The following is a 15328-nucleotide window of genomic DNA, read 5'->3' as shown; positions in this document are numbered from 1 at the left end:
GTACGTTAAAGGAAGATGTCCAGCCCCAACCGGTTCTGGACTATGAAGCTCTACTGGCCAGGCAAGGGAAGGGTCAGCACACAGTTACTAACACAGACCTCCACTTCCTAGTGATGCTTTGCAGATTAGCGTTGTGGTCCTCGGGCGACCTCGTTCAACCAGTTCATCCCGCTTTCCAGGGAAGCTCAGTGACAGGGGGCAGAGATCACGCCGGTGCTGCTGGAAGACCCACGGGTCCCCACAGCAGCTCTTAGTAGTTACTCCGTGCGCTCAGAGAAGTCAGCACTTCGGTCTCAGGCACTCCACAATATAAAACACTGGGGCCAAGGTTGGATGGACTCAGGTCCTTTCGTAGCATTTTAAGGTGCACATTGGGAAGCCTGGAGTTTTTTCTTAAAAATATAAAGTAGGAAAATCTCCTCAGCTGTGATGTTGTCTGTGTGCTGAACATCTGTATGACAAAGAGGTGTGGTCAGTGGCGTTCTCCTGCAATAAATACTGGTCTAATATGACTTTGAGTATGTGCTGGTTAGATGCTGTATTATTCTCTGCTTGCTATGGAGCTGTTGTAGTCCCCACTATCACCTCTGTAAGCGTTGACTTTGGGAAGGTTTCTACTCATGTGCACCAGTTGGTCAAAAAATTCCCAGAACAAGTATCTCCATGGAGGAAAATAATATTTTTCAAAGAGCATTGTGGCTTTGGAGAAGAGAGTAGCTCCAAGATTAAAAATAAAGCCTTATCAGAATAAAATAATCTTCCTTAGCTGGCTTTGTATCAACCAGTTAGTCTCAATGGCCAAGTTTCTAGTTTGAAGGACCAAGTGAGGTCTCTCTTGTGTGGTTTTATACGCTCGGTCTGTGCTGTGATTTATAATCTGGAATATAGGAAAGTTTCCTTGCTTATGTTTCAAAAAATCAGCAATTCATGGTTCCCCATGCTGATATGTTAGCACTTAGGCTGTAGGTTACAGCGTTCATTGCCCTGTCCAACAGCGACTGCTTACGCAGCAAGGCTGCTCTCCTCAGCAGCAATGGGCACCTTCGGCTCTGCCTCGGAACATCACAGCCCACCTGCGCCCTTTCTGGGTTTATTTTGTTGGATCCTATTTTCATCTGGGTTTGTCAAGTCCTTTCCCTTCCTCGGTGGATGGCTGGCAATGGCGTGGCTGCAAGGGATATGCTGTCCTCCCCCGGCGTGTCTCCATCCCATCCCTCTGCATCATCCCCTTTCCCGCTCGGGGCAGCTCCCGGCGCTGGCGGGGTCAGCGTGAGGCGGCAGGAGAGACCAGCGGGTGCCGGCGCCAGCGCTCGGGCTCCCCGCAAGCACAGCGAGGCCGCAGCCCCTCCCCGAGCCTCGGCGTCTCCAGGTCTGTGCTGGAGGCAATGACAGCGCCGTGACTCACGGACGCCCTGCGAGAGCAGGCCACGTCCCCAGAGGGGAACCACCGTGTTGGAGGACAATCGTGCGAGAGAGTGTGACAAGCAGGGAGGCATGTGGGGACGGGGAGGTTACGCTGGGCTGTGCCAGCCGGGAAGGAGGCCTGTGCAGCTGGCGCCCATGTCGGGTCACGAGGAACGCCCACCGTTTCACGGGGTGGCGAAGGGAAGAGGGGAGTTCCCGCCTCCCCCACCTCCCTGCGATGTTTGCCCCTGTGTGCAAACACCTCAGGTGTCCCCAGGGTGCTGTCCTTCTTCCCTCTGCTCCTCAGTCCTTCCCTGGCTCGTGTTCGTGGTCTTTCAGACATCTCTGCTGCTTCTTTCCCCCGCATTCTCCACCGTGTTCCCCCAAGGATGCAAACCCCAGCACTCCCCTGGCAGATGAGGTCTCTTCGGTTCCCCCCCGGTTTTCCTGCATGCCCATGGCCCCTCACTTGCCCCGTTCATTGCGTGAGCGCCGCCGCTTTGGCAGGCAGCAGGCTCTGCGGGTGACACCGGTGCGTCCTTCTGGCTGCAGCCGGGTGCCACGCAGCAATGCTGGGCAGAGGCAGGGACAGAGGGCAACCTCGGTAGATTTTGGAAAGGCGCCCAGGGCCTGCTGTGGCACCGCTCAGGCCTCTGCGGGAGCCCAGAGCAGCACGTGTTGACGCCGAACCTGACCGCAGGAAGATCAGGGAATGCAAAAGCGCCTGTGGCTGAGGGAAGCTGGACTTGGCCCTTGTGTGAATTCGCCGAGCTCAGCAGGCAACATGAGGCCCATGGAAGAAGCGTGTCCTGCTGCAGCAACACTGCCCATTGGCCTCCCTACACATCACCTTGTGTGGACTACTTTGGGTTTGGTTTTTTTTCTAATGAAAGCCCCAGCTGCACCTTCTGCAAGCAGTTTCTGGCTGATTCACTTGAAGGAAAACTTTGTCCTTGGTGGAAACACCCTGTCAAGTGGGAGGGACATGCTCCCTCCCGGGAATCTGCTTCCTTCAGCAGTCAGGCTGCGCCGGCAGTGCGGCAGGCTGTGCAAGGCCAACAAAAATAAGCAAAAAAAACCCTCAGCTAGGTCTCAACAACTGCTGAATAACACAGGGACCACACTTGCCTCCTTGGCGCTCGGTGAAGAGGGAGCAGGCTTCCCCACGCCTCCACCTGCACCATTCCCTGCCCTTCCTCAAGGCAAAGCGGCAAAATTTGACCCTGAACCTCCTTCGCAGAGATCTCCTTTTCCTAACCCGCTGCCGTGCCTCTGAGGGCTTCTTGGGGAAAAAAAAAATCATGTGTCCCTCCCCGGCACACGCACTTACCATGCTGGAGTCACTTTTGCCGCTGGCAATGGCCACGCATAAATTGGCCGTCACGCAAGTTGGCTCTTTACTGACCGGCACGACTCAAGAGCACCATGCGTGCCGGCCGGGGCTTAGCCTTCACCGAGGCGTCTTGGGGCGGGGGGGTGAAAGTTTTGCTATTTCGCTGCTTTATAAAAAGTGGACCAGGTTTCAGGAGGTGACGACGCAGGCGGCGGCGAGGGGGACAGTAGAAGAACAGCTCTGCAAGGGCCGGGGCGAGCGTGTTCCTGGCTGTGTTTGAATTGGAGCCCGGCCATAGAAAGCGAAGGGAAAAGCACAAGGTTTGGGAGGCGGCTAACCCTGGCCACAGCTTGCCTCTGGGCTGGTGCCTGCATTCCGGCGGCGGACGCGTTCGCAGTGGGAAGACCTGGCCGTCCCTCCACGGCCACGGCGTCAGCCTCGGCCCTCGCACCTGCCAGGTGCCACGTGAGCGGGGAGCAGGTGGCGTTGGCAGGAGCGCTCCTCGGGGACGCCAAGGACTCGGCGGGTCCCAGCCCCCCCACCAGCGGTGTTTTTCCACCTCTCGGTCCTGGCATGTCGGCAAGTGCCGGGGCACAGGGAGGCACCCGCTGTCGGCGGCGCCTGCGCCATGCGTTATTCAATTCCAATAATCCCAAGTCTCCGGGAGGCTCTGGGGCAGCGGGAGACGCTCTCCTGACGGAGCAAACTCGGGCTGTTTTGCTGGGCCTGTATTTAAAACACAGTCCAGGGCACGGCTGCCTTACAGACGGCTTTTCGCGCTTGCATAAGGCTTTCCTCCAGGCACCAGCCCCCTCTCTCTCCCAGCACAGCCCGATTCGTGTCAGAAACTGCTGCTGTCACAGACTGAAAAGCCAAATGCTGAAGCGTGGCATTTTCTACCCGAGCTGTCTCCTCCTTTCAGGTGGGACCCCGCCCGCTCGGTGACTCAAGTTTCAAGTTTCCTTCTTAATAACGGAGTCCCCTGTGACAAGTGTCTAAACAACACCCCCACGCCCCTCGCTTTGGAGGTTTCAGGAGACAAGTCCCATCTTGCCGCCATGCCTTGCTGGAACACCCTATCTGGGGACCGACTCGGTCACTGCCCAAACACCCAGCAAATATTCCCACGCCCAGGCATCACCCCGCACCGGCTGAGCGCGGGGCTCCGGCACCTCCTTTCCTCGCTGAAGGCTGACGGAGGGCAGATCCCCGTCCCTGCACGCTGCTTCCAGGCGGGTGTTTCACCTCCCCACACCCTTCAGGCTCCCTGAGACAGCACAGGGCTGACAACACAGCCCTGTTCCTCATGAGGAACGAGGCTCTACTAAGCCTTTTCCCTAATCCCTGCCCAAGCTGCGCAGCTATCAGCTGTAAACTAACGCCAGGCCCTACCGCTCCGTGTACCTGTGCCCAAAAAGGGAAGGGCTCCATGCCTCCCCGTGTCACAGCCGAGCAAATGCAGGGCAAGGATCAGGAAGGCACATACTCACCCTCGATTTTCCATTTCCAGAAACATGTCCGAGGGCAAGCATTTGTGCGTGCTTTAGATAAATGATTACGAGGGGTTTGAGACACAAAGGGGAAAAAATAGTTTTGCTGCTTAGCAGAGTGTGACAGTCACGTGGCGCGCAGCAGGAACGAGCAGCAGCCCAGCTCCCAGGGCTTGCAAAGCCAAGGGCAAGGCAGCGTGAGCTCCTCCAGGAAGAAATTCAGGCTAGAGGGGCTGAGGGGGCGCGGGTAAGGGTGCTAGCAGGAGCCAGCAGCCAGGACCAGCTCCACGTTTGGTTTCCTCAAGTACATTCAGAGCAGCTCCCTTCAACAGCTTTTTAAGAAGGCGGCGCGGAGAGCTGTGAGCCACCCCTCGAGCAGGAGGCAGCAGGAGCGTGGTGGGGCCAGGGAAGCTGGGTCACACGGCGGTGCCATCCGGCACACGGTGGGTGGGACAGGCGCTTCGGCATCTTCCTCAGCACAGAGGGGCCATCGCATCTCGTTTTGCTAAGAAGGAGCAGCTCCCTCTGACAAAAATGAGAGGTTAGAAAGAGAAGAGAAACAAAATCAGACCTTCATCATCACTGCTTGCTCTCATATCCAGCCTCAAGCCCACGCTGCTATGAGAAGTCACCTTGGATGAAGATTCACAGCAGGGAGGGCAGGGCCTGCACAGGCACCTCGAGGCCTCCTTTGCCAAGCAAGTACCTCAGGTGCCCCGGGGTAAACCCAAACTGGTTTGCACCGAGGGGAGAGCAGTCAACCCACAAACAGCACCCCCTCTGCAGAAACCGCTGCCTGGGAAGGCTCCATACGCCCCGTGCAATGACACCAGAGCGATCCCAGCCCCGTCCCGCAGGCGATGGCCCCGAGCTGCCGCAGAAGCCGGGTATTTTAGGAACTCTGCTGATTGATTGAAGGCCCCCGGGGCACCATGTGCCAAAGGCAAGGCCTCCCACTCCCTCCTCTCCCCCGGGGAGGAGAGCCAGCTCTCCCCCTCCACGTCCCAGGGAGCTGAATCACGGCAGGGCCCGGGAAGGCCAGGCCAGGCGCACCGCCGCTTTGTCCTATGCTGCTGCTCTTCTCGGCAGCGGGAGGGGCCAGGGAGACAGCCGCCCTCGCCGCGCTGCACGAGCCCGGGCATCACCGGGCTATGCCCGACTCCTAACGAAACCTCCGCCGAGCGCCCCGCAAACCAGCGGCCTTGCCTGCGAGAGGACGAGGCCAAGGCGCCGGTTCATCCGAAGGCGGGCAGGGAAGGCAGCCGTGTTCCTCCTCGCCCGGCAACAGGCAGGGCAGAGGTGTTCTCTCCCCACCGAGCACTCACCAGACGACAATGGGTTATTATATCATGCTTTTAATACAAACTTAAAAAAATCTGGAACAATAGAAACTGTACAGATTTGATCAACCTTTTTGTTTTGTTTTTTTGTTTTTTTTTTGTTTTTAACTAAATCTCTAGACACACCAATGTCCCGTTCCAAAATATTGCACAACATTCTGAATACAAAACTCTTGATTGTATTCCTCCTTCGCTAAAGAAAAAAAAAAAAAAAAGAAAAAAAAAAAAAAAGACAGCAACCCCCTGGTTCCCCCTCTCAGTCGCCCCCTTCTCAGAAAGAAACCCAAGCAGAGCACACGCAGAAATCCTCTGCTCGGAGACATACAGGCTTCTGTCCTCTTTCACTCATTCTCTCCCACAAGGCAACTGTTGATTCACTCCTCGGAGAGGGGCGGGAGGGAAAGGAGGGAGGCTGACTGGGGAGAAAAGAATCTTCACCACTTCTTTTTTTTTTAAAGTTTTTTTCCTGAAAAAATATTTTTTTCTCTCCTCTTTTTAAGAAAAAATCTTGAAAAGAAAAAAATTACAGTTTTTTTTTACGTTAGAAATATACATATATTATATATACCTCTTACATTTTACAAATGTAGCAAATTATTCAATACAAACAGACATCAACAAAAAGAACACAAACCCATAAAAAATAAAAGTTAAAAAAAAATTTCTCTCTTCTCTTCCTAAGAAACCAGGTAAATTAGTGCAGGTTTTTAAAAAATAAAATTGAAGCTGAACGCCTACATCCAAGACTAGAAAAGACCCGAAAAGGCCGTTAGTTTCCATTGCTGCCTGACGCTGGAGGAACATTTCTGAAGCACGCTTTTTTCCTTTTAAGATACAAAGAGGTTGGTCCCTCCTCTCTTCCTCCTTCCACTCACACCGCTATTTTTAAAGCAGGTATAATACGTGTGGCAGGGCAAAGCGGCATCGAAGCTTCACACACATAAGCAGGTGGCCGCGGGGGGGGCATCCCCGCCTCTCCCCTCCCTCCCTGTGCCGGAGGAGAGCACACCATCCCGCGGCAGCGGCTCGCGGGTGACTCTGCCAGCTGTGGGGACAGCGGGGGGCAACTGGATCGGGTCCCGCAATCGCGGGTTGAGCGCCCCTCAGTCCCAGCGTGGCGAGTGGGCTGGCACTCAAGTGGCGCGCTCCCGGGGAAAAAGGACGAGGTGGCAGTGGTAACGTCCGTAACTGGGGGCTTCAAGGGGGGAAAAAAAAAAAAAAAAAAAAAGAAAAAAAGGGAAAACCCAGACAGCTCAGCCATTCCTCAGCAACTTGCCCTAGTCTGGAAACCTGCAGGGTTGAGGCTGCGGGCGCTGGTTTGGGGGAATCTAAGCTGAGCTCCGCTCACCGCGCCCACCTGCCACATTGGTCATAGCTCGATGGGAAGCAGCCTGCTCGGGAACCCACGCTGGGCACGAGGCCGGGACCGTGCCTCCCCCCGTCACGCAGCGAGGGGAAGGGTGTGGTGCTGGAAACTCGCCTTAAAGAGCTGCGGGCAGCAGCCGTCTCCCTGGGACAGCCCGTTACCTCTGCAAAGGCTCATTGGCAACAGAACTACAAGAGGGCTGGAGCGCCTTCATCTCAGCTTGAGGGAAGGGAGCGGGAAAAGCGCGAGTTCAAGCTCACGTCCCCTGAAACAGGGATGTCTTGAAAGAGCACGTTGGTTCGACAGATACAGGAGAAGTGGGTTTCAGAGGGTGCTCCAGAGACATCATTAAAAGAAAACCAAACCTCAAGTTTGGGAGGCAGCAAAAAGCTTATTTTTCTTTTAAACTGAGAACTTCAAAGACTGGAGTCTCATCATCTCCACCTCTCTCCTCTATGCACGCTTCCATACTCCCACAACAGCCTCCAAGGAGGCCTCCTTCCCACCTAGAGAGCCTCCACCCTGCCTGGGCAAGCAGCAGCCCTCCTTCAGCTTCCTGTAAAGGTGGGTTTTGGAGTCCCCGACACAGAAGCGACCTAGCTGAGAAGCCACTACTGCCCGACTGCAGCACATCATCCCGGGGAAAGCTGCAGGGGCATTCCCAGATCCTAGCCCTGCGGCGGGAAGGCACCGTACATTCGCGCCCTGGGATGGCCGCTCGCCTTCCAAGTGCCTGTCTCCGCGCTAAGCCTCCCGCCGTCCGCGCTGACGTGATCTGGCTGGAATGATGAGTTTACGCTAGGTGCTTCCCTTCCGCACCAGATCAGCCGCCTCCTCCCGCTCCTCCAGGAAGGCAGGGGAGGGGATTTAGTCAGGTGTGTACCTGGCTGAAAGCACAAACCCTTACGCTACCACTCAAGAGAGCAGCTTCAACACCATAGCCCTTTCTCTTCCTCAAAAGTAGTGCTGCCTCTCTAACTAAAAAAGAAGGAACTCTCCCTCTCCAAGACAAGAAGATGAATTCACAGCAGGAAACAAGAACTCAGACTCAGGAGGCCACCCCAGCTGACCGCCGGTGGATGCTGGCCCCTGCTGCTGGAGAGGTCTGGGAAGCAGGGGCAGGATCCGAGCGGGGCCGCCTGGCTCAGCGCCACCTCCCCCAGCCGCAGGGACAGGCGGGCGGCGTTTCCACACCACAGGGCTGTCGCCCGGACCGACCGGGCACAGAAAGGCCCCCTCGCTCACGCGCAGAAGGGGACAATAACCAGAGTCCCTCAGTTCAAGGCGCTGTTCTCCTGTAGCTGCGTCTGGAAGCGCGGATGAGGAAGGGAGCAGGAAGAAGCCATTTCACAGTAACGCTCTGCCCTCCCTGCTACGTGCCGGGAAGCGGTCAAGGAGAAGAGTTACTGCTTTTCAGCACACAGACAGAACAGCTGACGCCAGCCCGGGCTGGAGAGCCCGGAGCAACATCAGCACAACGGTCTCTGCCCGTGGGCACAGTAGATGCTCTCCGTCTGCATGCAGAGCTGTAACAGAAAAGCAAGCCCACCCACCCGTTTCTGGCTAGCACGCAACAAGAGTGTGTGTATCTCCACTGACACTGACTCATCCCCTCCCCGTCTCTCCTCCAGCGAGGTGGTACGAAGACGATGTCCCTACACCCGGGTGGAAGAACCCCGTGTCCAGCGCTGGGGGTGGTGCAGGGAATCAGGAGCATCGTGACCTATGTTTGCACCAGTCCTGGGCTGGGGTGGGGGAAGGGGGAAACACAAACCGAAAAAATCCCAAGACTCATTTAAGGAGTAAAAAAGCAAGTAGGAAAAAAGCACAGGGACTGAGTTAAAAAACAAGTCAGTGCTTCAGGAGCGTTGCCAGCACAGCGCAACAACACTGGGCTCTCTCTTTTCCCAAGAAGCTATATTTATAAGATTTGAATATTTTCTGTATATTTCTATTTTTCTTTTCTCTCCCTCTTTTTTGTTTGTTTTGTTCTTGTTTCCCCCCCCTCCCTCCCCGCCCCAAAATACTCTCCTTCCTTGTGTTCAGTTGGCCAGGACGACAGGCTGGAACGACTGGCTGGGATACTGCATGGCATTCAGGTTGTAGCTGAGTCCTTCCACGAAGGGAGACTTCTCCAAAAAGAGGCTGTTGGTGCTGCCACCGAAGACCTGAGCCATATCAAAGGTACCACCCGTGCCGGTGTTGAACTGCGATGTCGGCGGGATGCTGCTGGCCTGGCTCTCACTGGCAACACCATCGAAGAAGAGACTGCTGGCTCCCGGCGACCCGCCGTTGTAAACGAACTCCTTGGCGTTGGGGGAGAGCTGCGACTGCGGGGCTTGGCTCCCAGTGCTCCCGACGAAGTTCAGAGAGTGCATAGACAGGGAGAGTCCCTTGTGCTTCAGCAGGTTGGTGGTGGGAGACCTGACCATCCTCGGCTGCTGCCCAGCCCCTGCTCCGCCGCCCCCTCCTCCGGCTCCTCCGCCCTTCTTCATCTTGGTAGAGCCGAACTTTGTGGCAGCAAAGGTGGCAGTGGTGAAAGTGATGGGCTGGGCAGAGCGAGGGATGAAGGTGGGGCTAGGTGACTGGCCGAAGGAGGGGGACGGAGAGTTGGACAGCGAGTTGTCCTGGCTGCCGATGGGGACAAATACCTGGGCGTCAGGGTTGAAGCTGCTCTTGATTTCCTTGTCCAGCTCCACAGCGCTGCAGCCCTCGCTGTCATCCAGGTAGAGGACCTTAACAGAGCCCTTCTCGCCGATCTGGTAGGAAACCTCAAAAGGATCGATCCAGACACTCAGCTCTTCCGGCACGTTGGCGCGCACATCCTCCACGGCCAGCCCACTCCGCTTGGCCGCCAGCTCCACCACTGGATCCACCGTCTCCCCTATATGAACACAGCGATAGCCAGATCCCTTCAGAGGCTTCTCCGGGTACCAGTGACCCTCATATTTCTTCTTCAGCAGGCGCTCTAGCTCCTCACCAAACAGGTCTGCCCGCCTCCGAGGAAGCTTGTTGTACAGGTATGAGATGATGAAGTTAAGAGCAACTTTGATCTCCAGATGCATACTCCCTTCGCAGCAAGCAAGTCAGGGCAGTGTATTAAAAGAGACAAAATGACACACACATAGACAAGATTTGGCTCCAAGCAGACCTAGGGAAAGAGAGAAAAGGATGGATGAAGACAAGAGAACACAACTCCTCTCCACCTGTTGGGATGAACAGCTGCAGTTTTTCATTAACAAAAGCGGAACGAGCAGTTTGCATAAACGCTAACAAGCGGCGACGCTCTCTAGGAGAGTCGCCCCAAATCTACTGGCCCTCAAAACAGAGAGGCTGGTAGGGAGGAATCTCCCTGCTCCTCTACAGAAGAAATAAGGGTGTAGCTACTACCCGCACACAGGCACGTACATTATGCTCACCTCGCTGCCAAGTACCGCTGCTGAAACCCGGCAGGCCAACTGTCTGCTCTGGCAGAGCTATTTCAGCACATCTAACACGCCTCTCTATGCCCTGGCAACTCAGCTGCTTCCATCACGGCTCACCTGCACCAGCCCCTCCAGAACATAAGCGCACCACCTGAACGGCCTCGTGACTGGCTCGGCAGCTTGGGCAGAGACCCGCTCGCGCTCAGGACGGCAGGGCCAGCCTCTCCTCCAGGAGGCCGGCTGGTTGTGCCGGGTGCCGCGTCCTGCTGGCACAAGCGCCGAAGGGACGAGAAGGAGCGAGGGAGGGTGCCGAGGCACCAGCTGCCGGCCCGTGTTTACTATCCCCTTGACTGACAGGCACATATCTTATTAAGCGTACCCGGTTGAGGCTCTGCCTAGCTCCAAGCCTGAAATCCCAGTTTAATTCAGTTGGGAGGGGAGAGGGGGGCAGGAAGCACGCATGGGGTCACAAAACACACACGTGCCAACAGCCTGTCCAATACAGTTCGCACCGCTTATCCCTACGCAGAGGGAAGATGAGCTCTGCCAGGATCAGGTACCTGCTTAATAAAAACTGAAATTGCTTGCCAAAGACTGAAGTAATCCTCCTTCCCTCCCTCGTGAGGAAGTCTCCGAAATGGAGAGAACCCACAAAAACACAATGCAAAACCACAACACTCAAGTCTCCCATTATACACAGATTTGCAAACAATGTTCATCTGGGTACAAAAAAACCCCAGGTAGGTCAGCACCGCGCTCTGTCACCCATCCAAAGAACACGAATCCCACAGATATTTTAAGAGGAAGCACACTTCTAGTAGCCTCCATGCCTCTCCATGGGGAAGCAGAAGATCCAGTTTTTAATTGGCAGCTTAGTCAGAGGCCGCTGTCTTCAGCTGCCCTCACCTTGCTCAGACACACCGTGTTCAACCGTCTTCCTAAAATGGGCTTTGGGGATGCTCTCACGCAGCACTGAAGCCAATGTTTACGACATGTGCCAATTATTTGGGGGTGGGGATGGAGTACAAACATACGGTGTCAGCATTCCCCTGGAAAACTGGGAGTCCCAGCAGCACAGCCAGGCATCCACACTGGCCTAGGTCAGGAGGAAGAAAAAACTGACCAGACTTGTTTGCTTGGTCTAGTTTAGTGGACAAGAAGGATTAAATAAATTTTAAAGAAACCCTCAAATATTTTGAGGCTTTATTACACAAAAAGAAAAAACGGGCGTCTGGATTCTACGCTTTTTCTGTACTCATCCAAGTTCAGAGAGGCTTGGCTTCAAGACGATGGTAACCAGAAGCAGACCCCACACCTCAAGTCTACCAACAAGGTGGTCAGTTCTGGAAGGAATCCCCTTCGGGTTTGACTCAGCAAGAAGAAAAAACACAGGAATGAGGGGATAGAAGATGGAGAGAAGCCTTAGCCTTGCCTTTAAAACCTGCCTTAAGGAATTACTGTAGCATAACAACTTCTGGTAGGTCACTGAGACCTGACCAAGTTCAAATAAGAACAGATGAACACCAAAGAAATAAGCAACCAGAATTTTTCAGAGAACAGCAAGGAGAAGCCATTTTCAGAAGGCAAGAGTCTCAGCACGGAGACGGAACCTCTTCTAGAGAAAATGGCATGAAGCAAACCCCTGAAAGAGCACACCTAACTGTTAACGAGAGCTTATACAGCCCACACTACCTCAAGGGGGGGATTACATGGAGCCTTCTCACTCCTTTGGCTTTGAGGCATCCGAGGGAGAGGACAGCTTGGGATCCCAGCAAATTTCGCAGGAGAACAGCCAGCTTGTAAGTCTTTTAATCTCATGTGATAAATTCTAATCCAGATCCAAATATCTAGTAAGAAATCAGAAGTTACAGATTGGGAAAGGAGCAAAGGCCAAAATTTGTTACCACCTTATTTGCAACACAAATGCCTCAGTATACTTTGAGGAGCCCACATCCTCATCAACATTCTGCAGAAGAGAGCAAGGAGACACAATTGTAAATCACTGAATCACTGCCTTTTTTTTTTTCTTTCTTTTCTTGAAGAAGTACTCCCCCTTCATAAAAGGGGAATACTCTGTACCTTGTCTATGAAAAAGATGAGTTAATTAGCCTAATAATACAAAGAGCTGCCAAGGTAGCTGCATATCGCTGATACTTGCAGAAGGCACAAAAAGTCAGATACCACTGGCTCCTCAGGTTGTTGACACGGTCAGATGTGCTCCAGTAGGACCCCCTCGATCTCCTTCTACTGCACCAAAATGCAATAACGTAATAATAAAATAAAATAAATAAATAACAAAAGCAGCTGAAGCAGCATGGCTCCAAGACAAGAAACAACTGAATATCGATGGTAAAAGGTATTCTGACAAGTCTTCCATAAAGAGAGGCTTGCCCACATTGCCAGCACGTCCAAAGCAGAGGCTTACTGTTCCGTGGGCAGCAGGTCGAGGCGCGGGCAGGGAACAAAGGGCCGTTCCCCTCCTCTGCGGGGGGAAGGCAGGAGCCCCCTCAGACCCCCCGTTTATCGGCAGGCCAGAGGCCGAACGGCCCCGCTTGCATCGGAGGAGAGACAACAGGGGAACGCTGCCCTCGCTACGCAAACACGGCGGGTGACCTTGCGAGTCCCCCTCCGAGCTCCCGAGAGAGGCCTGGCCGCCTCCCGCCTGGCCCTCACCAGCCGCGCTTCCAAGGGTTCTACAAGAGGGCCGCCACGACGACCTGCGCCCCCGCGGCAGGCCGCACCTGCCCGGCACAGGGGCCCCCTTTCCAGCCGCCCCACCCCACCCCGCCCCCGGGCGGCGGAGGGGCTCGCCCCACTCGAGGCGAGCGGGGACGTACCCGAGCAGGCGGCCGGCCGCCCCCCCCCCCCCCGGGAGAGCGGCCATTTCTGGTGACCCGGCCGGACAGCGCCCCCCCCCCCCGCCGCCGCGGGGCACCCTGGGAGCTGTAGTCCTCACCCCCTCTCCCCTCCCCGCGACCTACTTCGCCCCCGGACTACGCCTCCCGTCGCCCCCCGCGGCGGGCCCGGCCCGGCGCTCCGCTCGGCGGGGCAGGGCACAAAATTTTCCACGGCACATGCGCCCTGCCGGCCGGCCCCGGCGCTGCCCACGGCGGGGAACACGCCCCGCGGCCGGCGCTCCGGACCGCCGGGCAGCCGCCCCCTTCTTCCCGTCCCCTCCCCTCCCTCTCGGCGGGGACGGGGAGGCGCGTCCCCACCCCACGGCTGCGGGACGGAGCCCAAGAGGCCACACAAGCCCCGCGCGTCCCGGCCCCCCGGGGGGGGGCAGACGGGGTCGCAAACAAGGTCCCCAAAAGCGCCATTCGGGGGAGGGGGGGAGGCCCCCCCCCAAGGGCCCCGCACGCCCGGCGGGGCGCCGCGGCGGCCCCCGAGGCCTGGGGGATCGGGAGGGGCGTGGGGGGTGCCGCACCGACGCCTTCCCCCGAAGGAAACGCAGGCCCGACCCCCCCCGCCGCCACACGACCCCTTCCCAGGGGCGCCCGTGCCCGCCAAGGGCACCTCGGCCGGGCCCCCCCTCCGCCGGGAGAGGGGCCGGCGGCGCCCGGCCCGGCCCCAGCAGCGCCTTTGTTGTCGCCGGGCTTCTCCCCCCCCGCAGCCCGCGGGGGCTGGGTCCGCCGTGCGGGAAGGGAGACACCCCCGCGACATCCCCCCCCCCCCCCCCCCGCCCCGCAGCCCAGGTCGCCCGCCGCCGCCCCCCAGGCCCAGCCCGGCCTTTTGGGGGGCTGCTGGGGCTGAGCCGCACCCCGCCCCGTCCCCGTCCGACTGCTGGGGGATGACGACGGGGACAGAACAAAATGGTGAACCGGGGCACGGCGGAGCGCCACCGACCCAATGACTTTCACACCCCCCTCCCCTGAAGCCCCATTAATCCGCCCCCGGGGGCCGGCAGCCGCACGGAGCCTCCGCGGAGGGACAAATGACCTCCTCCGGGCGGGGAGGGGGACGAGGAGCCCCCTCAGGCCGAGCCCACGAAGGGGCTGCGGGCTGGGGGGGACCCGGCCCGAGAACGGGGGGGCGCCCCCGGCCCCACTTACTTCGTCCTCGGCTCCAGGGCCGGCGGCTGGTGGCGGCTGTCGGGGGCGCCGCGGGTCTCTGCCCCGTCCCGTCCCCCCCCTCGCCTTCTCCCCCGGCGGTGCGGTTCCTCCGCGGGGCGGGCCCAGCAGCTGCGGCGGGGGCCGGAGGTGGTGCGGAGCGCCGGGAGGTGGGCGTGCGGATGGTGTCGGTGTCGCTGCCGCCGCCGCCGCCTCTCCTCGCCCCGCCGGCCCGGAGCCGCCCGCGCCCTGGCCCCAAGTGAGCCAACTCACGGCAAACTTTCACCCTTAGCAACCCCGCGCAGGGATCCGCGCTCCCGCCCAGCGTGATGCGGTCGCGGAGGGCGGGCCGGGACTACTTCCCCCTCCCCTCGCCGCCCGCCCAGCCCCGCCGCCCGCAGCGCCCCGGGGACGGGGGTGCCGGCTGCCCCCCGCTGCTTCCCCCTTTTCTGCCCCCGCTGCCGGTGCAGCAGCCGCACCGGGGACTGCCCCGACCGCGGGCGCCAGGGGAGGGGAGGGGCGGGGGGGTTTAGCGGGGATGAGGATTGACCTGAGGATTTCCCCAAGCGGCTTAGCCTGAGGCGGGGGGGCACGGCGAGGTGCTGAAGGGGCGCGGGGAGGGAAGGAACCGGCCGGCATTTTGCTCGCCGCCGCCCGCCACGGGTGCTTGGCGGCAGTCGCCCCAGCAGGCCGGGGTGGGGGGGCTGGTGCTGTCAGGCCCCGGCTCCAGGGCAGAACCGGCCCCGGGGAGCTCGGGCTCCCGAGGGGACAAATGCCCGGCACAGCCCCAGCGGAGCCTTCAAGAACTCCTGCGCTGGAACCCCCAGGCCCCGCTATAAGGGCACCGGCGGGAGAGTCGGGGGGAGAGGCGCCCAGAAGGGCGTGAGGAGAACGGGCAACCCCGGCGCCGTCCCTCACTGC

General features: G+C 58.1%; 1 protein-coding gene across 2 annotated transcripts; it reads right to left on the bottom strand.

Annotated features, from left to right (window-relative positions):
• Positions 1-5568: 5568 nt before the first annotated feature.
• TOB2 (transducer of ERBB2, 2) lies at positions 5569-14731 on the bottom strand. 2 transcript variants are annotated; one of them, XM_087767852.1, is made up of 2 exons: positions 14411-14731; positions 5569-10084 (listed from the first exon to the last, which is right to left on the bottom strand). In XM_087767852.1, the coding sequence occupies exon 2, from the start codon at positions 9996-9998 to the stop codon at positions 8976-8978; it is 1023 nt and encodes a 340-aa protein (XP_087623978.1). In that variant the 5' UTR covers positions 9999-10084; positions 14411-14731; the 3' UTR covers positions 5569-8975. The 2 variants fall into 2 exon arrangements, with proteins under 2 accessions (XP_087623978.1, XP_087623979.1); XM_087767853.1 differs by lacking the exon at positions 14411-14731 and adding an exon at positions 13340-13356.
• Between the last annotated feature and the right edge of the window lie 597 nt (positions 14732-15328).

This window comes from Nipponia nippon, unplaced genomic scaffold, assembly GCF_047370975.1.
Source record: "Nipponia nippon isolate SJK-2023a ecotype South Korea unplaced genomic scaffold, ASM4737097v1 scaffold_3, whole genome shotgun sequence".
NCBI classification, from domain to species: Eukaryota; Metazoa; Chordata; class Aves; order Pelecaniformes; family Threskiornithidae; genus Nipponia; species Nipponia nippon.
The sequence above is the reverse complement of the archived record's forward strand: the minus strand, read 5'-3'. Positions and strand labels throughout refer to the sequence as shown.

Bases quoted from the DNA above. Each gene is read 5' to 3' on its own strand.
- TOB2 (XM_087767852.1), bottom strand. From the start codon at position 9,998: ATGCATCTGGAGATCAAAGTTGCTCTTAACTTCATCATCTCATACCTG.